The sequence below is a fragment of the Pan paniscus genome, chromosome 16 (assembly GCF_029289425.2).
Source record: "Pan paniscus chromosome 16, NHGRI_mPanPan1-v2.0_pri, whole genome shotgun sequence".
Taxonomy (NCBI): domain Eukaryota; kingdom Metazoa; phylum Chordata; class Mammalia; order Primates; family Hominidae; genus Pan; species Pan paniscus.
The window spans coordinates 88,490,094-88,511,175 of NC_073265.2; the positions used below are offsets into that span (position 1 = coordinate 88,490,094).

Here is a 21,082-nt window from a genome sequence, read left to right on the forward strand (position 1 = left end):
GTATATGCATGCATCTGTTTATTCTAGGCTTCGTGCCTCCAGGAGCTTGGAGGTCAGCTTGTAGTATAATAAAATAGGAAACTATACAGCCGGGGAGAACAGAAGCAGAATAGAAGGATAAAGTGTTGTTCATATCTCTCAGGCAAATTTTACCCAAATTCTGACGAGCAGTTACTGCACAAGCAACAACAAAGGGACCTAGAGTGTGTTCATTGCCAATTCTGTCCATTTGGCTACATAACTACTGTGAACCAATACGAAAAGATACGTATAAACATGAATAGGCGTTTGGTATTCATTCCATGAAATGCTCAGGCATTGACAGCGCTTCAGGTTTTGTTTGCTTTTTAACACAGGCTTTGAGGATAGCACAGGTCAGGAAGGCTAGGGCGTTGGAGCAGGTTTCTCAGCTGTCCAGGCTCTAAACTAAAGCTGTCCCTCTCAAAAGAATGGAAATGATCTTAGATTGTATCAACAGCACGAAGCAATGATTCCTAAATAGTTAAAAATCTAGAAAGAAACACTAAGAATTGTATTTGACTTTGTAGAAGAGACCCCAGAATTTTACGATTGGGATGTATCCCTGCAGTCAGGCCCAGTCCCCAGTGCACCTGCAGATCTTTCCAGTCCCCAGTGCACCCGCAGATCTTTCCAGTCCCCAGTGCACCTGCAGATCTTTGACAGCTGCTGGTTGAGCTTCTGCTAAGAGGTTTCCTTCCAGGGACTCCATGTTCACTGCCTCACAAAGGCAGGCCAGCCTCACGCTTTAGACATCCTTGCTCTTAGCCAATCTTTCGTGTTCTGCTACGTCAGCCTCTGTGTGACACCCACTGGGCCTTCTCTCTGTAGCACAATTGCATAGCTTGCTCTGTTCTTGATAAGGCAGGTCTAGGAGTCGTCGAAGGAGGTGTGTGTGTTCTAGCCAGAACACCTCCAGGTTTCCTGCTGTCTTCCAGGACTTCATTCCCAGGCCCTTGGGCACTGTGGCTGCTCTCCCTGCAGCTCCCTGTAGCACCACGTCCCTCTGAAATGACAAGGGTGCCCTCTAGGCATGGAGGAAACCAGACGAAGGACTGGGGAGCTGCACCCCACAGCCTAGAGCTGTGCCTTCTTCCCGAGCATCTGGATCACCCAACACATAATCTTTATTTTTTATTAAGAAGCTTTCCAAATAGTCACAAATAGCCAAGGTTATTTGCTGCTTTCATGGCTAATTACCATCTGTGGGGAATGTGGATTTCTCTGTAGGTTTTAATTTGCTGGTGAGTGGGCCATTGCTACCATCCCCTCCTGGTGTGGGGAAGTATAGTTACTGAATGCTGCGTCCAGCCAGCACGGGCATTGCGGGGGGACTCACAGCCGCCGGTCTGCCCCCTGGGGAAACAACGTCAAGGTTCCTAATTAGAAAGGGCTTTACACAGAGACATTTATCTAATGTTTGAAGATTAAATCTGTCCATGAAATGGAAGACTTGATTTTATATGAAGTCATGAAGAGCCAACACCACATAGTAAAATACCGGCTTTGAAAAACACAGAGGTGTTGCATATTTCTCAGTGCTTCTGACTGGCTGTGTGGCCTTGGTTAAACCTCAGAGCTTCTCTGGCCTTCGGTTGCTCCATCTGTAAGGCAAGGTCTGTCTAGAGAAGTCTGCGGTGCCTGACTAGATGTTTAAATGGCTCCTGTGGCAACTGGTATTGTGTAGAGATGGTTCAGTGTCCACACCTTGCAGTTGTCACATTAAGCTGTGAAGGACGACTGACTCCAGCACTCGGTGGCCCTCAGTGGCAGGTGATGTTGACCTCAGACAAGAGTTGCTCAGGAGATAGGCTTTGCAGTTCAACTCGACAAGCGTTTGTGGAGAGCTAGGTCTGCTACCTCCTGTATTGTTGCCTGTGTGTGATGGTAAGGCTCTTGGGGGTGTGGAAGATGCAGGGATGATGATGATGACGATGATGACGATGACAACGACAACAACGTCGTCGTCGTCCTGGTCCTGGAAGGATAAACTCTTGTGAAGAAGAGGAGGCAATTCTGACAGTTTGGGGTTGCAGAAGCCTTCACAGAAGAGATGAAGTTGTGTAGGCACCCTAAGTATGGATTGTCACAAAAAGAGCACTAGGAAGCGGGGCGGGGCGGGGCAGGGGTTGGGGGTTCCTGGCAGTGGGAATGCTGGGCAGGCATGGCAGTAGGGAGCACCTGCTGCAGGTGGGGTTGGTGAGGTTTCCTTGGGGGACTTAGGCTGCAGAGAGATCAAGACAGGCCTCAGCTGTTGTATTAGGCATCCTGGACTAATTCTTTAAGCCCTGTTAAGGTTTCTGAACCAGAGGGTGATTAGAGCTGTGCTTGAAGTTCTTGTTAGCCGGAGTAGATAGCTGCATTGAGCAAGATGCTGTAACCAAAGAAGAGAGGTGGTGGCGGGCCAGGCAAGCAGGATCCTGCATACTCAGGGAGCTCTGAGGGACGGAAGGAGGGTGCCAGACCTTGGACAGATGTGAGCCTGCGTGGACAGGTCGCAGTGGGACTCCGAGGAGGCCGAGGGCATGGGTGACAGCAGGCAGACTGCTCGGGTGGAATGGGCATCAGCTGCAGGGAAGCCGGGGGAAGAACAGGGCACAAATCAGAGTTCAGTGTGAGACGCAGTGACTTTGTGGGTAGCCCAGTAACTGGGAACTTGGAATGGAGCAGTTGGGCCGGGAGGGCCAAGGTGGGAGCCGTGCCGTGAGAACTGGCTGCCTGCAAGCCGCTGACACAGCCAGGAAAGGCACGTGGGGCAAGAGGAGAAGTGGGTCTGGGAGGGAGCCACATCCTCAGGCCATTTCCCAGACCAGCCTGCACTCAGCAAAAGCAGAGAGCTAGTCATTTCTTCTTTTTTATTTTATTTTTAATTTTTTGTTGTTGGAGAGCCAGTCATTTCTTGTACCAAGCTGCATTTCAGATGTGTGGGTACTACTGCCACTGGCATTTGAGGCATGCTGCCTGTATGGCTGGGCTGGTTGTGGAAGGCAGAGCTTCCCGCACAAAGCTGATGGAGAGCCCCTTCTCCCCTGGGCCCAGGCCTCTCTAAACTGCGCTTTTGGCCTCTGGGTCTCTTGTACAACATGAAGACGACAGCATTTCTTGGTCACTTGTAATTAAAAAGGACCTTGGGTTGGTCTGTCCTCTGATTGCTAAGATTCTATTTCTGTCTAACATCTACTTTTAGTATCAATTTGTACAAAAATCTTTGATTCACCGAAAGTAGCTGAAGCAGCGAATAAAACGTTCTCATACAGTCAGGAGCACTGTGGGCTTGGGCACAAGGTCAAGGTCCCAAGAGCTCTTGGCTGGAAATCTCCTGCCCCAGGTTTTTCCATGAGGCTTGACCAGCACCTGCAGCCCAGGACAGGTCCAGCTAGAATCCCTGCTCCCCACCCTGCTCCCGCCCCTACTTGGTGATGAGTAGCCTATTTTACTCCACCAAAGTGAACCACATGGAAAGGCACACAGGTCAGGGAGAATTTGTGAATTACGGAATTTGCCCTGGGAGGGCACATTTGTTTTGCAGATTCCAGCATTGTCTTTTTTAACATTCTGTCTGAAAGTTGTGTGTGTACTCTCTGTTTTGTTTTCCAGTGGTTTGATCTTCTAAACTGGCAAAGCTGCATGCATATGGCAGAATTGCTCACTACAAAGTTATTCGTCAGCCAACTTCTCTGCTTAAGGATTCTTTGTCCATGATACCCCCTCCCAGCCAGTGCAACCCACCCTGGTCCCCCCACCTGTGACACAGAGGCCCTGCAGGCCAGCAGCTCCCCAGCTCTGTTGTGCGTGGGGGAGCAGCAGGAGTTCTCTTCTCCCTTGGCCCGACTGGACCTCAAGATCCCTGTAGATCTTTTAAACATTCCAGGACCCAGGCCCTCACCCCAGACCAATCAAATCAGAGTTTCTATTGGGTGCCCAGTCCTCTGTTTAAAAACTTCCCCAGGAGATTCTCCTGTGCAGCCAGCAGTGAGAACCACTTGGGTAGAGGTTTCCAAAATTGTCTGATTGTAAAAATCACCTGAGGAGCTTGGTAAAGCTTGACTGTCCCAGGCCTCATTTGAGGCTACTAAGTCAATGTCCAGGCTGGGGCTTGGACAAGAATGTCATTCTTTTTGGGTCAAAGCCAGGTTAGGTGATACCGCCGTGCCACATAAATGGCCGGGACTAGGTAGATGCTGAACCCAGTATGCTCTGCGTTCAAAGCGCAGATCAGGGGCTTCCTGACCGTGCAAGGGATGCCGGAAGCGCCCTCACCACCTTCCTTAGCTCCACCACCGGGGCTGAATTGAGTCTACGGGGAACATTAGCAGCAACAGAGGGAGGATGATATCCCGCACTTAGCCCGGGGCCTGGCTCGCTGTCTGACAAGCACTGTCACCATAGTAAGGACAGTTTATCTGCTCGGGATGTAAGAAGTGCTGGAAAGGAGGGGGCAGCATTGTTCAGTCCATCCCTTTCCAAGCTCCTCACAGTCTTTTTCTCCCTGTAGGTCCTTCGGGGTCGTCCTCTGGGAGATCGCCACACTGGCCGAGCAGCCCTACCAGGGCTTGTCCAACGAGCAAGTCCTTCGCTTCGTCATGGAGGGCGGCCTTCTGGACAAGCCAGACAACTGTCCTGACATGCTGTACGTACTTCCTGGGCCCTCTGTGCTCTTCTGATTTCTCTTCTCAAATACCTGTTTTCTTGGGTCACAGGAGATGAGGAGATTAAAGCCATTCTCTCTGGTCCTGCGCCTCCCTTGCGAGGCATGGCTAAGAGGTTTGTCCTTGTGGAAGGAGCTGAGTGGGTTGGTCGACCTGTGCCTTTCTGTGGGTACCTTAATTCTACCCCATATTCCGTAATGCTTTCGTTCCGATTTGCAGTTCACACTGTAGTTTCTCAGGCCAAATGTCTCTGTGAAATGTTTGGCCAGAGTAATCCATCCTTACTCATCCTCTCTGTGTGAGGTTTTTGTTTCTTTTTAAAGAAGGCAACAACACAACACATACTACTCTGAAGTCGAATTCAAGAGCCCCCCGCCCCACCTGTGGCAGGCCTGAGGGAGCCGCCGCAGTGAGTGTGCACAGAGCTGCATGGCCAGGACTCCGGCATGCACCACGTAGGGTCAGCTTGGTGTCTTCTGAACCCTGCCCCACCTGTCTTCTCTGTTAAGTGTTTACAAAAGTCATAAACCATCTAAGTAACATGCTCTCCGGAGCTTCATCCGCTGACCAGTGTGGACCTGGAGCGTGTGTGAGCTGACATCCCTGCGGACAGAAGGATGCCAGTGCTGGTGAATTTGTCTTCTCACTGCACTTTTTTTTTTTTTTTTTTTTTGAGATGGAGTCTTGCTCTGTCGCCCAGGCTGGAGTGCATTGGCGTGATCTTGGCTCACTGCAACCTCTGCCTCCAGGGTTCAAGCAATTCTCCTTCCTCAACCTCCCAAATAGCTAGGATTACAGGCACCCACCACCACTCCCAGCTAATTTTTAGTAGAGATGGGGTTTTACCATATTGGCCAGGCTGGTCTTGAACTCCTGACCTCAGATGATCTCCCCGCCTCAGCCTCCCAAAGTGCTGGGATTACAGGCATGAGCCATCGCACCTGGCAACCCCACTTATTTTGAAAAAACACTTTGCAGCTTTTAGTCCTAAGTTTTGTCAGATGACGAGAGAGAGTCTGTGACGCCTTACAGTGTTTGTGAGGCCTCACTGCTCAGTGCTCCCTGGAGAAGCCCCCCTTTTGGTGGAGGACTTGCCCTGTGTCCGTGGACGGTGCTGTTCTGTGGCTCAGTGGAGGTCAGAGCTGCTGGAGCAGGGAGGCCTCGTTGTCCTTCCTGGAACGAGTTTGAGGAGGGGGTGAAGGTGTTCTAGTTCAGTCATCAGGTGTACAACAGGTACAGGTTGGGAGCAATGGCCTTGCTTTTGACATGCACTTTAAGGCAGGCTTCAGAGATTGATCTGGATCTCCATAGCTGAACAGGAAGGTGGGCTCCCACTAGTATCTCAAGACCAATTCAGGAGATTTCCAGAAATGCTTTTCAGGACAGGTTTGGCTTCATTTTGGAAAGGATCCTGAGGAATTGCTGGGCTGTTATGTCTGCATGAAGGCACCCAGCTCCTGTCTCTCACCCATCCACCCCCCTGGAGCCAGCACAGACTCAGGCTGGGCCCACAGTGGCGGGATGATAGATAGATATGAACCAGACATGTGTCAGGTGGACAGGAGGGAATGAGGGCTCCAGCAGCCACAAAAGTTTTGCTCATTTGGTCTCCTACAGTGTCTGTGGGCCAGGAATCCAGATGCAGGTGTTCTTGCTCTCAGCTCAGAGTCACAGGAGGCAGAAATCAAGATGTCAGTGGGGCTGCAGTCTCACCTGAGGCTCAGGGACATCTTCAGGCTCCTTCAGGGTTCTGCACTTGCAGGACTGAGGTCCCCATATTCTTGGCACCTGTCAGCTGGGGACTGCTTTCAACTCTTGGAGGCCAAGGCCACTCACAGTCCTTGCCATATACACCCTCCATAGGCCCTCTCATAACAGCAGCCTATTTCTTCAAGACTGATAAGAGGACAGCTCTCTACTGCTTCCACTGGTTTTTAACCTGATAAAGTCAGATGTACCCAGGATACTCTCTCCCTTTTAAGTGATTCACAGTCAATTGATGAGAAGCCTGATGAGAGAAGTGAAGTATCCTCTTATGTTCACAAGTCCCACCCGTACTCAAGTGAGGGGATTATATGGGATATTTACACCAGGGGCAGCGATCTTGGGGGGCATCTTAGAATTCCATAGTCTCAGAAATCATTATCCTTAATCAAACAATCAAGGTGCTATTTTTGTTTCAAAGCACTTTGAGTGTTGCTACAAATACTGAATCCCTAAGCTCCTTGTAAATGGCTGGCCAACGGAGGGCATGGGGTGGGGAAGACTGGATACACACCCCTGTGCTTTGGGAGTACGTTGGCTGGGCGTCATGCTCATTAGCTGCTGCTTCCGAACATAGGTTCAGCTGAAGTGTATCCCAGGCAATGGACACTTTGTGTGGAATTCAGAAAGGTGGCTGCAGGAAGGATGCCAGGGAAAGCCAGAGTGAAGGCATCACCCTCACACAGCTAGCACATGTGGGGGTTCCCATTGTCCCATCAAGGCAGAGCCAGAACCAGAAAGTCAGCTGGTGCCCTGGGCCTGGGCCAGTGATGGGAGGCTCCTCTTCTCCGAGGGTGGCACCTACAGATGCAGTGGCACTGGGTTTCCTGGAGCCCTCATCAAGGAAACTTCCCAGCATGGCCTCTTCAGAACTCCACAATCCAAACGTGGAAGAGACTCGAAAGACCACTTAGTACCTTTTCTTGCCCAGTATAGAAATTCTTCTTCTCCCCTTCTGTGTTAGTTTTTTATCGCAGTATAACAAACTACCCAAAACCTACTAGTTAAGAGCAACAGTAAACATGTATTATCTCTCAGAGGTTTCTGAAGGTGAGGAACGCAAGAGCGGCATAGCTGGCTGGCTCTGGCTTGGAGCCCTTCTCGTGGTTGCAGCCCAGCTGTCCGCCGGGGCTGCAGTCATCTGAAGGCTTGCCTGGGGCAGGCAGACCCACTTCCAAGGTGTTGCTGCATAGGTAGTATGCCCTGCATGAATCGCCCTGTTCTACGTGGGCCTCTCCGTAGCACTGCCCGAGTGTCTCAGGATGTGTAGCTGGCTTCTCTGAGTGCAGAGTTCGGCACACTCTTTCTCTAAAAGGCCGGCTAAAAAATGTTTTTGGCTCTGTGGGCCCATACGACCTTGACTGTGACTACTGGACTCTGCCGTTGTGGAGCAAACACAGCTGTAGGCGTCAAAGCTAGCGTGGCTGTGTTCCACTACAGCTTTATTTTTGCATACTGGAATTTGAATTCCACATCATCTCTGTGTTGTCACAAAATATTCTTATTTTGAATTTCTTTTAGCCATTTACATGAAAACCATTCTTAGCTCATAGACCTTGGAAAACTAGGCAGCAGGCCAGATTTTACCCACAGGTACATAGTTTGCCTGCTGTGCCCTAGAGTAAAAGATCCAGGAGCTGAGCAGAAGGCACGACATCCTTTCTGACCAAACCTCAGAAGTCACACTCTGAGGCTCTCACCTTCTCCTTCGGGTTACACCATGTGGGAGTCAATCACGTGGGGATGTGAGCTCCAGGACACAGGGGAGAGGACCACTGGGGATCCGGGAGCCTGGCTACCCCCCAGTACCACACACACACACACACACACACACACACACACACACACACTGCCCCTCACAGGTGACCATCTGCTCCACACTTTGAGCAGCGTAGCCACTGTTTTCTTGCCAGCTATTATGAGAAAAATCATGCTTTCAAGTCTGAATATAAGCCATGGAGTATGAGGTCTGATGACCACTGAATCTGCATAAAGGTACAGTGCCAGAATCTAGGCTAATACTAGAACTGGTGGTATTTTAACAAGCTTAGAAACAGCCCATGAAAGTAGTTGTGAGTTCTGCTCCTGTGGTTTAGGGTGGGTGAGGGAGAGCGGTATTGTTTTGTGCTTTCTCTTTGACTCGGGTAAACGTTTATCTACAAGAGACTTGTGGGATTCTTACTTGGTCCACCTCCAGGTGACTGGGCTTTTACTATTAATGTAAACTGCCTGGGACGCAGCCCCTGCCATGGGAAACGCAGGGCACTTCCTGTTCTCAGCATAGAGTGACAAGGAAATTTACTCAGAGCGGTTACTCTGACATTCAATGTTTAGTTCAGGAGGCATTTCTGCTTTGCCATCGAGAATTTTTCTCCCTTCTAAGAAAATGTTTTCTCCTGAGAAATTTTTTCTCCAAGAAAAGAGTAGAATGAAAGGACGCAACTTGGTTTCATAGGGAGTGTCAGGTTGTCCTTCTGAGTTGACTGATGAGCTTACCTGAGAAAGGAGGGTTCTAGCATGGGAGTTCTGTTGTTACAAGACATGAAAGAATGGCCTCTGTTTATCCCGGAGAGGAGAGTCCCTGAGCCCTTGGGAGTTGCCTTGAAACCTCTGCCGGGTCCCAGGTGAGAAAGTGTGTGAGTTGTGTGGTTTTGAGATCTGAACAGGCACTATCTGGTGACATTAGGGGCTGAAGGAGCTCAGTGGCTGCAGGTGGACTGGAGCTCACCATCAGGAAGTAGCCAGATTCTCACCCCTCAGTGTCACCGAGTGTTCCGGCTTCAGAGGAAGGACTCCGTGGTCCCCAAGCCACAAGGTGTCGAGGTCTGAGTCCCAACGCCATGACTCAGTGTGAATTAGCTTAGCAGGTGTCACAACATCGGATTTGGGTTGTGGTTCCCTGCTGGGTCTGTACTTTAGATTGATGACAAAGCCCATCCTCAGCCTTATTTCAGCCCAGATCTCGGTATTTATGCCACAGATACTGTTGAGCCCCTTTGGGTGCGTGCTGACCCTGAGGTCACACAGATGAGCCAGGAGTGGCCCTGGCTTTCAGGAAACGTAGTGACGTAAAAGGTCCCGGCTGCTGTGGGATAGGGGCCAGGGCAGAGGTGTGAACGCAGCCGTGGAAGACTTGGGCTAGGAAGCCATTTGTTCTGCTGCTAACACTTCCACAGCTCCACGTGTCCAGACTGTTGCCAGAGAAGTCTTTGGTCTACAGGATTCAGGAGGGGATCTGAACTTTTAGCCTGGAGCATTATCAACTCGTAGATGAGTCTGAAACAAACTTAGTGAAATCTGATGTTTTTTGTAGTTTTCCAGTACAGTGTTTCCCATCGCTGGAATCCTGGTTTGGTTCTGCGGGAATCGAGTGCTTGAGTGGGACCCAAACAGACAGGAAGGGCGCTCCTGCTCAGCCCCAGTAAGCTCACTGAGGCACACAGACCCCATGTCCACAGCCGCTCCTGGCTGAGGCGTGGTTCCTAAGACGACCCTTACTGTTGAGGGCTGCCAGGAGAGAGACACATTCAGCCCCGCAGGTCCTCTGGAAATCCGGTGAGCGTCGGCACCGGGCTGGGGCCGTGCTGATTCCCGGCAGCGTGTGGGAATGTGCGGGTGCCTCGTGGCCTGCTGACATCCCACACAGGTCACAGCCTGTCCAGTTCAGGACATCAGGGCCAAGAGTGAAGTGAGAATACGGAGGCACCTCCGTGTGCTCACCCTGCTGACCGTCACCCAGCCTCCGGGGGGGGGGCACAGCTGGCCCCCAGGAAGCTGCTTCCCAGCAGGGCAGGAATTCCATTTGAGTCTTGTCCCTGTTCCAGGAGAAGGGCTGGGTATGTGTCCCCCAAAGGGGAGAGCATTCGAGAAGGATGGCGCCAGACTCCCCAGAACTGACCTGTGGTTAAAAAAAAAAAAAAAAAATTGTGCTTTTTAAAAGATGAGTTTTATCAGCTCACACATCCTTCTAGAGTCTAATGGAGATTTTTTGTGTGTGTGGAAATAGTAAACAAGGTCTTGAATCCCACAGAGCAAAAAAGACTTCCTTTCATGGGCAGCACTGGAAGGGTTGTTAGTCTGGAATGGTTTAAAAGAGGCGTCACATGGCTTGTTTGTTCTGATGTCACTGCCTCGCTGCTCTCCTGTGGCACCTCCTCGGTCCCCGGCCACAGGGCACAGAGCCAAGCACATCTCATGCTCTTGGCCCAGTTACGCTTCTGCCCAGGGGTAAGTCAGCTGGAGAGGAATTCACAGCCCAGGCACGGAGATGCATTTCATGTCGTTATGGCCTATTTTAATTTTTTTAACCCCAATCATTTTTCTTAGGAAGTGATGGGGAGTTTGGAAAGGCAGGCTTATTTGTCATCAAGCTGCCAGTTTTTATCAATGCAAACCACATCCCTGTGACATCTGTGACTGTTCCTTGGACAGTTAGTTAGGTGAGGGAGGGTCTCCTGGTGGCCCCAGGGTTACTCTTATTTAGGTTGAGAAAAATTCCTTTTTCCAGGATCCTTGGTGATCAAAGTGTAGTCATTCTGTTGCGCAGAGAACTCCATCCCAGCTCCACCCTCATGAATTTTGTAATCTTGGACAAATTATTTAGTATCTTAGTGCTTCTGTTCCCTCATCTGTAACATGGGGGTATATTATAGTCAGTAGCACCTGCTTCACAAACTCGTGAGGACTTCAGCAGTTCACACACATAACTGCCTCACTGCCTGGCACCTAGTGTGCACATGGCATTCTACCATGGGGTAGACTTTGAAAATTCTGGCTACAGAGATACTTTTCCATAAAAGTGGCCACATGGAACTCTCCAAATCTAAGCAGCATCCTGTGGGGGCCTCCATATTTTGTCTAATTCCTTTCTCCCCAGAACAGGAACCTGCACCCTTCCTTCTTTAAAGGGCGACGTGGTAAATACACATTTTTAGACTTGCAGGCCACAGTCTCTGTCCTAATGTCCTCAGCTGGTAGTTGTAGCTGGAAAGCAGCTGCAGCCCACATGGAAATGAGGGAGCGTGGCCCCATGCCAGTGCAGCTGATGTAGAGGCGGGCAGCCCCGGGTTAGGCCCTGTGGAGACGCAGGCCCCCGGGCGCTAGAACGCTGAATTCTAGTGAATTCTGGATGGCTCTCCCTCACACCCAGGCCCACCCTCCATCAAGGTTGCACCATCACCACCTGAAGGAAGCTGCCGGGTGGCCATAGGAGCCCTTCTCTTGGCAGACCAGCTTCCAGGCCCAGTGGCTTCTCTTACATCAGGGGCCTCCCCTTGGAATGTTCCCTGAAGGCCAGACACGGGCAGGTAGTCTGTGGTCAAGCAGCCACCCTGACAGGAGGCTAGATGCCACTGGGTGCTTTGAGTTTCCTAGATGTGGAGAGTTCTGTGTGGCCACTTTTACGGAAAAGCATCTCTTTAGCCAGAATTTTAAAATAAAGAGGATAACTTCCTGGTGAGAACAGAGGTGGAAAGGAAGGCACTTTGGTTTCACGCTCATGTAAGAGAAGGCTGTTGGCGGTCACTCCTCAGAACTATGGCCAGCCCTGGATGGTAGCCAGCTGCTTTTTGCCCCAAAAGTCTGTTTAGCTGGGTTTCTCTGCATTCTGGAAGCTTGTCAAAGCCCGGGCCTTTCCTGGGTCAGGGCAGCCGGCTTTCCTTGTCCACGTGCAGCCGGCTGTTTTCTTGGGGAGCCCCGGCTGCAGCCGGCAGGACTCCCTTTGCTCCATGCGACTCTGAGGTCCTCACAGATATTTGCAGCCCAGGTGCTGTCGGAGCCCAGCCGATGCGACCGAGACACAGCACAAGCGTCATCCTGTTCTGCCTGTCCCTTGCGTGTGGAGTGGACTCGTGCCCAGGGCTTTCCTTGCTGGCTGGTTGGAATCTGGCTTCAGGTCTACACGGGGCCTCTCGTTTGGTCCAGAACAGCCTGGTTTATCGGCTGGGGCTTGCTTGTGCAGGGCTGGAGCGAGCACGTGCTAGATGGAGACAGCAGACTCGGAGTGTGCATTTCTTCATGTTGCAAGCCTGGCCTCATGGTGCCTTCTTCCTTTGGTTGTCTGCCAGGGGTAGCCCTGCACCAGGAGGAAGCTTAGAAATAGCACAGGTGGGAACCGGAGAGAGAGCACTGTTGGGGAAGCTGCGGTCACTCATCAGCCTTCCTGGTGAGAAACCAGGGGTTTCCTGCTAATTCTGGAAAGGATGTTTCAGCAGTGCCTGCATGAGATGCCTCAGATAGAAAACTGGTTATTTTTGTTTCTTAGCACTGACACCATAGATAACAGCTGTCATGATGATGGACAGTGTGGACCTGGATTAGTCCTTCTTGGGAAAGGAGAGTTTGGGTTTTGTACCGTGGTGGTTCTGGGGGAAGAGAATGGAACCGTACGAGGTAAAACAGGAGACTCTGAAGGCCACTTGGCCATCCAGGCAGAAAGCCAGGGACGGAGAGGGGCAGCAGGGCTGTGTTCAGTGCTCCCGCCGTACGCTCGTATGCGGGAAACCACTGCAGGCGGCCCATGAAGCCTCCTGGCCACGTGCGCCCTCCCAGTTTGGACCCCCCTCCCGTGTGTCTTGGCTGCAGGTTTGAACTGATGCGCATGTGCTGGCAGTATAACCCCAAGATGAGGCCTTCCTTCCTGGAGATCATCAGCAGCATCAAAGAGGAGATGGAGCCTGGCTTCCGGGAGGTCTCCTTCTACTACAGCGAGGAGAACAAGCTGCCCGAGCCGGAGGAGCTGGACCTGGAGCCAGAGAACATGGAGAGCGTCCCCCTGGACCCCTCGGCCTCCCTGCCACTGCCCGACAGACACTCAGGACACAAGGCCGAGAACGGCCCCGGCCCTGGGGTGCTGGTCCTCCGCGCCAGCTTCGACGAGAGACAGCCGTACGCACACATGAACGGGGGCCGCAAGAACGAGCGGGCCTTGCCGCTGCCCCAGTCTTCGACCTGCTGATCCCTGGATCCTGAATCTGTGCAAACAGTAACGTGTGCGCACGCGCAGCGGGGTGGGGGGAGAGAGAGTTTTAACAATCTATTCACGAGCCTCCTGTACCTCAGTGGATCTTCAGAACTGCCGTTGCTGCCCGCGGGAGACAGCTTCTCTGCAGTAAAACACATTTGGGATGTTCCTTTTTTCAATATGCAAGCAGCTTTTTATTCCCTGCCCAAACCCTTAACTGGCATGGGCCTTTAAGAACCTTAATGACAACACTTAATAGCAACAGAGCACTTGAGAACCAGTCTCCTCACTCTGTCCCTGTCCTTCCCTGTTCTCTCTCCCTTTCTTCTCTCTGCTTCATAATGGAAAAATAATTGCCACAAGTCCAGCTGGGAAGCCCTTTTTATCAGTTTGAGGAAGTGGCTGTCCCTGTGGCCCCATCCAACCACTGTACACACCCGCCTGACACCGTAGGTCATTGCAAAAAAACACGTGGAGATGGAAATTTTTACCTTTATCTTTCACCTTTCTTAGGGACATGAAATTTACAAAGGGCCATCGTTCATCCAAGGCTGTTACCATTTTAACGCTGCCTAATTTTGCCAAAATCCTGAACTTTCTCCCTCATCGGCCCGGCGCTGATTCCTCGTGTCCGGAGGCATGGGTGAGCTTGTCTGGTTGCTCCATTTGAGAGACACGCTGGCGACACACTCCGTCCGTCCGACTGCCCCTGCTGTGCTGCTCAAGGCCACAGGTCTCAGTGCTTCTGACTAGGTTATTATTTGGGGGAACTGGACACAATAGGATTTTCTCAGTGAAGGTGGGGAGAAGCTGAACCAGCTTCCCTGCCTCCCCACCCCCTGCCCAACCCCCAAGCATCTGGTGGCCATGGGCCCCGAAGCAGCCTGGCGGACAGGCTTTGAGTCAAGGGGGCCCCATGCCTGCTTCTCTCCCAGCCCCAGCTCCCCCGCCCACCCCCAAGGACACAGATGGGAAGGGGTTTCCAGGGACTCAGCCCCACTGTTGATGCAGGTTTGCAAGGAAAGAAATTCAAACACCACAACAGCAGTAAGAAGAAAAGCAGTCAATGGATTCAAGCATTCTAAGCTTTGTTGACATTTTCTCTGTTCCTAGGACTTCTTCATGGGTCTTACAGTTCTATGTTAGACCATGAAACATTTGCATACACATCGTCTTTAATGTCACTTTTATAACTTTTTTACGGTTCAGATATTCATCTATACGTCTGTACAGAAAAAAAAAGCTGCTATTTTTTTTGTTCTTGATCTTTGTGGATTTAATCTATGAAAACCTTCAGGTCCACCCTCTCCCCTTTCTGCTCACTCCAAGAAACTTCTTATGCTTTGTACTAGAGTGCGTGACTTTCTTCCTCTTTTCCCGGTAATGGATACTTCAATCACATAATTTGCCATGAACTGTTGGATGCCTTTTTATAAATACATCCCCCATCCCTGCTCCCACCTGCCCCTTTAGTTGTTTTCTAACCCGTAGGCTCTGTGGGCACGAGGCAGAAAGGCGGCCGGGCACCCATCCTGAGAGGGCCGCGCTCCTCTCCCCAGCCTGCCCTCACAGCATTGGAGCCTGTTACAGTGCAAGACATGATACAAACTCAGGTCAGAAAAACAAAGGTTAAATATTTCACACGTCTTTGTTCAGTGTTTCCACTCACCGTGGTTGAGAAGCCTCACCCTCTCTTTCCCTTGCCTTTGCTTAGGTTGTGACACACATATATATATTTTTTTAATTCTTGGGTACAACAGCAGTGTTAACCGCAGACACTAGGCATTTGGATTACTATTTTTCTTAATGGCTATTTAATCCTTCCATCCCACGAAAAACAGCTGCTGAGTCCAAGGGAGCAGCAGAGCGTGGTCCGGCAGGGCCTGCTGTGGCCCTCGCCACCACCCTCACCGGACCGACTGACCTGTCTTTGGAACCAGAACATCCCAAGGGAACTCCTTCGCACTGGCGTTGAGTGGGACCCCGGGATCCAGGCTGGCCCAGGGCGGCACCCTCAGGGCTGTGCCGGCTGGAGTGCTAGGTGGAGGCAGCACAGACGCCACGGTGGCCCAAGAGCCCCTTTGCTTCTTGCTGGGGGACCAGGGCTGTGGTGCTGGCCCACTTTCCCTCGGCCAGGAATCCAGGTCCTTGGGGCCCAGGGGTCTTGTTTTGTTTCATTTTTAGCACTTCCCACCAGAGAGATGACAGCACAAGAGTTGCTTCTGGGATAGAAATGTTTAGGAGTAAGAACAAAGCTGCGATACGGTGATGGCTCGTTGTGACTGAAGATTCAACACAGAAAAGAAAGTTTATACGGCTTTTTTGCCGGTCAGCAGTTTGTCCCACTGCTTTCTCTAGTCTCTATCCCATAGCGTGTTCCCTTTAAAAAAAAAAAAAAAAAAAGGTATATGTAGGAGTTTTCTTTTAATTTATTTTGTGATAAATTACCAGTTTCAATCACTGTAGAAAAGCCCCATTATGAATTTAAATTTCAAGGAAAGGGTGTGTGTGTGTATGTGTGGGGGGTGTGTGTGTGAGAGTGATGGGACAGTTCTTGATTTTTTGGGTTTTTTTCCCCCCAAACATTTATCTACCTCACTCTTATTTTTTATATGTGTATATAGACAAAAGAATACATCTCACCTTTCTCAGCACCTGACAATAGGCCATTGATACCGGTAACCTCATCCATGCCACAGGCGCCACACCCAGGCGATGCAGGGGGAAGCCAGGCTGGATTCCGGGGTCAAAGCAACACTAACTCACCTCTCTGCTCATTTCAGACAGCTTGCCTTTTTCTGAGATGTCCTGTTTTGTGTTGCTTTTTTTGTTTTGTTTTCTATCTTGGTTTCCACCAAGGTGTTAGATTTCTCCTCCTCCTAGCCAGGTGGCCCTGTGAGGCCAACGAGGGCACCAGAGCACACCTGGGGCAGCCACCAGGCTGTCCCTGGCTGGTTGTCTTTGGAACAAACTGCTTCTATGCAGATGGAATGACCAGCACATTTCGTCCTTAAGAGAGCAGTGGTTCCTCAGGTTCTGAGGAGAGGAAGGTGTCCAGGCAGCACCATCTCTGTGCGAATCCCCTGGGTAAAGGCGTGGGGCATTGGGGTTGCTCCCCTTGCTGCTGCTCCATCCCTGCAGGAGGCTTGCGCTGAGGCAGGACCATGCGGCCATGGTTGCTGCATTCATTGAGCACAAAGGTGCAGGTGCAGCAGCAGCTGGAGAGCAAGATTCACCCAGCCTGTGCGCCAGAATGCAGAGGCTCCTGACCTCACAGCCAGTCCCTGATAGAACACACGCGGGAGCAGAGTCCCCTCTCCCTCCAGGCTGCCCTCTCAACTTCTCCCTCACCTCCTCCCCTAGGGGTAGACAGAGATGTACCAAACCTTCAGGCTGGAAAGCCCAGTGGTCGGCGCCAAGCCTCGTGGCATCACCCCTCCCCCGCCAGGGCTGTACCTCCGTCTCCCTGGTCCTGCTGCTCACAGGACGGACGGCTCGCTCCCCTCTTCCAGCAGCTGCTCTTACAGGCACTGGTGATTTCGCTGGGAAGCGTGGCGGGCAGCTTTGCCTAAGCGTGGATGGCTCCTCGGCAATTCCAGCACTAAGTGAAGGCGCTCAGGAGCCTCCTGCCGGAACGCGACCCATCTCTCCCAAGACCCCGGGGATCTTAAGGTCATTGAGAAATACTGTTTGATCAGGGTTTTCTTCCACACTGTAGGTGACCCCTTGGAATAATGGCCTCTCCTCTCGTGCACATACCTACCGGTTTCCACAACTGGATTTCTACAGATCATTCAGCTGGTTATAAGGGTTTTGTTTAAACTGTCCGAGTTACTGATGTCATTTTTGTTTTATGTAGGTAGCTTTTAAGTAGAAAACACTAACAGTGTAGTGCCCATCATAGCAAATGCTTCAGAAACACCTCAATAAAAGAGAAAACTTGGCTTGTGTGATGGTGCAGTCATTTTACTGGACCAACCCACCCACCTTGACTATACCAAGGCATCATCTATCCACAGTTCTAGCCTAACTTCATGCTGATTTCTCTGCCTCTTGATTTTTCTCTGTGTGTTCCAAATAATCTTAAGCTGAGTTGTGGCATTTTCCATGCAACCTCCTTCTGCCAGCAGCTCACACTGCTTGAAGTCATATGAACCACTGAGGCACATCATGGAATTGATGTGAGCATTAAGACATTCTCCCACACAGCCCTTCCCTGAGGCAGCAGGAGCTGGTGTGTACTGGAGACACTGTTGAACTTGAGACCCAGGTCTCCTTTGTGGAATGTCATGACGTTTGACATACCTTTGGAACGAGCCTCCTCCTCGGAAGATGGAAGACCGTGTTCGTGGCCGACCTGGCCTCTCCTGGCCTGTTTCTGAAGATACAGTCACGCTTCAATGGTAGGAAAAGTGGCTTCGTAAAATAGAAGAGCGGTCACTGTGGAACTACCAAATGGCAAGATGCTCGGTGCACACTGGGGTGCTTTGGAATAAAAGATTTATGAGCCAACTATTCTCTGGCACCAGATTCTAGGCCAGCTTGTTCCACCAAAGCTTTTCCCACAGCAGTGCACCTCTGCAGGCTGGCGGCCGAATGGCTTGCAAGTGGCTCTGTGGCAAGATCACACTGAGATCAGATGGGTGAGAAGGCTAGGATGCTTGTCCAGCGTCCTTAGCTGTCACGTTGGGTCCTCCCAGGGTGGCCAGTGTTGGCCACTCCCTTCTAAAACACAGGCGCCCTCCTGGTGACAGTGACCCGCCCTGGTATGCCTTGGCCCATTCCAGCAGTCCCAGTTATGCATTTCAAGTCTGGGGTTTGTTCTTTTCATTAATGTTCCTCTGTGTTGTCAGCTGTCTTCATTTCCTGGGCTAAGCAGCATTGGGAGATGTGGACCAGAGATCCACTCCTTAAGAACCAGTGATGAAAGACACTTTCTTTCTTCACTCTGAAGTAGCTGGTGGTACAAATGAGAACTTCAAGAGAGGATGTTATTTAGACTGAACCTCTGTTGCCAGAGATGCTGAAGATACAGACCTTGGACAGGTCAGAGGGTTTCATTTTTGGCCTTCATCTTAGATGACTGGTTGCGTCATTTGGAGAAGTGAGCACTCCTTGATGGTGGAATGACCGGGTGGTGGGTACGGAACCATTGTCACAGGGATCCTGGCACAGAGAAGAGTTACGAGCAGCAGGGTGCAGGGCTTGGAAGGAATGTGGGCAAGGTTTTGAACTTAATTGTTTTTGAAGCTATCAGACCACATCGAGGCTCAGCAGTCATCCGTGGGCATTTGGTTTCAACAAAGAAACCTAACATCCTACTCTGGAAACTGATTTCGGAGTTAAGGCGAATTGTTCAAGAACACAAACTACATCGCACTCGTCAGTTGTCAGTTCTGGGGCATGACTTTAGGGTTTTGTTTCTGCGAGAACATAACGATCACTCATTTTTATGTCCCACGTGTGTGTGTCCACATCTTTCTGGTCAACATTGTTTTAACTAGTCACTCATTAGCGTTTTCAATAGGGCTCTTAAGTCCAGTAGATTACGGGTAGTCAGTTGACGAAGATCTGGTTTACAAGAACTAATTAAATGTTTCATTGCATTTTTGTAAGAACAGAATAATTTTATAAAATGTTTGTAGTTTATAATTGCCGAAAATAATTTAAAGACACTTTTTTTTCTCTGTGTGTGCAAATGTGTGTTTGTGATCCATTTTTTTTTTTTTTTAGGACACCTGTTTACTAGCTAGCTTTACAGTATGCCAAAAAAGGATTTTTCCCTGACCCCAGCCGTGGTTCACCCTCTTTTCCCCCCATGCTTTTTGCCCTAGTTTATAACAAAGGAATGATGATGATTTAAAAAGTAGTTCTGTATCTTCAGTATCTTGGTCTTCCAGAACCCTCTGGTTGGGAAGGGGATCATTTTTTACTGGTCATTTCCCTTTGGAGTGTAGCTACTTTAACAGATGGAAAGAACCTCATTGGCCATGGAAACAGCCGAGGTGTTGGAGCCCAGCAGTGCATGGCACTGTTCAGCATCTGGCTTGATTGGTCTGGCTGCCGTCATTGTCAGCACAGTGCCATGGACATGGGAAGACTTGACTGCACAGCCAATGGTTTTCATGATGATTACAGCATACACAGTGATCACATAAACGATGACAGCTATGGGGCACACAGGCCATTTGCTTACATGCCTCGTATCATGATTGATTACTGCTTTGTTAGAACACAGAACCTATTTAAGGCAGAACCCGGAAGATACGTATTTCCAATACAGAAAAGAATTTTTAATAAAAACTATAACATACACAAAAATTAGTTTTAAAGTTGACTCCACTTCCTCTAACTCCAGTGGATTGTTGGCCATGTCTCCCCAACTCCACAATATCTCTAGTGTGGGAAACACCTGGGGTTTTTGCGCTACAAAGGAGAAAGATCTGGAAACTATTTGGGTTTTGTTTTCAACTTTTCATTTGGATGTTTGGCGTTGCACACACACATCCACCGGTGGAAGAGATGCCCGGTGAAAACACCTGTCTGCTTTCTAAGCCAGTGAGGTTGAGGTGAGAGGTTTGCCAGAGTTTGTCTACCTCTGGGTATCCCTTTGTCTGGGATAAAAAAAATCAAACCAGAAGGCGGGATGGAATGGATGCACCGCAAATAATGCATTTTCTGAGTTTTCTTGTTAAAAAAAATTTTTTTTAAGTAAAAAAAAAAAGGTAATAACATGGCCAATTTGTTACATAAAATGACTTTCTGTGTATAAATTATTCCTAAAAAATCCTGTTTATATAAAAAATCAGTAGATGAAAAAAATTTCAAAATGTTTTTGTATATTCTGTTGTAAGAATTTATTCCTGTTATTGCGATATACTCTGGATTCTTTACATAATGGAAAAAAGAAACTTTGTCTATTTTGAATGGCTGAAGCTAAGGCAATGTTAGTTTCTCTTACTCTGCTTTTTTCTAGTAAAGTACTACATGGTTTAAGTTAAATAAAATAATTCTGTATGCATTTCTGTCTCTGGTTTGGTTTTGTCCCTCCTGGAAGCATCACTACACTTTGGCGGCAGGGAAGCTGAGCTATGTGGGGCACGTGTGTTCACGCATGTTGCCTGGAAGCATTCTCCAGAAAAGCACTGCCTCTTCTGACAGCTGAGCTTTCTCAGCATGCAGATTGCCAGTGAAGACGACAGGGAAGCTATCTGTTTCTCCCTCCATTAAATCATCTGGAAAGAAATTTGAAAACATAAATTACGGAACTCTGTACTGCAGTTCCGACTGATTTGTAGACTTTTTTCCTATACCTTCCACTAACAACAGTCAGGCCAAGGCAAGTCTGATCTGCATGACCCCAAGGCAGAGGACTGCAGTTCTTCACACATTTCCCATGTACTTTTTGGTCTTTCACAGCTGACATGCCCACCTTGGGGGGTGCTGGTGAGAACCCAGTGGGCCTCACGCAGAATGTGGGTCACTGGAGGAGCTCCAAAGTCTTAGTTACTTTCTAGCTGCTGCTCAGTGATCTCTGTCTGCCCCTAGGGACCCTACAATGTAAACATTATTTTTGTCAGGGGAAATGGCATGTATGGCAAGGTGTGTTCTAGAATCAGACTAAGGATTCATAGACACATCAGGCAGAGAAGCTGGTCATTTCCTTCAACTTTATCATGTGAAATTATGC

The 21,082-nt window shown here is 49.8% G+C and overlaps 2 protein-coding genes across 21 annotated transcripts in view; one reads left to right on the top strand and one right to left on the bottom strand.

The window, feature by feature from the left end:
- Nucleotides 1-20,413, top strand: part of IGF1R (insulin like growth factor 1 receptor) — a 314,682-nt gene extending 294,269 nt beyond the window's left edge. For all 20 annotated transcript variants that reach the window (XM_034939485.3, XM_034939486.3, XM_055098438.2 and 17 more), the window contains 2 exons: nucleotides 4,514-4,648; nucleotides 13,014-20,413. In XM_034939485.3, the coding sequence (XP_034795376.1) occupies nucleotides 4,514-4,648; nucleotides 13,014-13,386 (508 nt within the window). In that variant the 3' untranslated portion in view covers nucleotides 13,387-20,413. The remainder of the gene's footprint in view (nucleotides 1-4,513; nucleotides 4,649-13,013) is intronic.
- Nucleotides 19,109-21,082, bottom strand: part of PGPEP1L (pyroglutamyl-peptidase I like) — a 39,393-nt gene continuing 37,419 nt past the window's right edge. The window contains 1 exon segment of the mRNA XM_063596954.1: nucleotides 19,109-20,627. The gene's annotated coding sequence lies outside the window, so the exon portion shown is untranslated.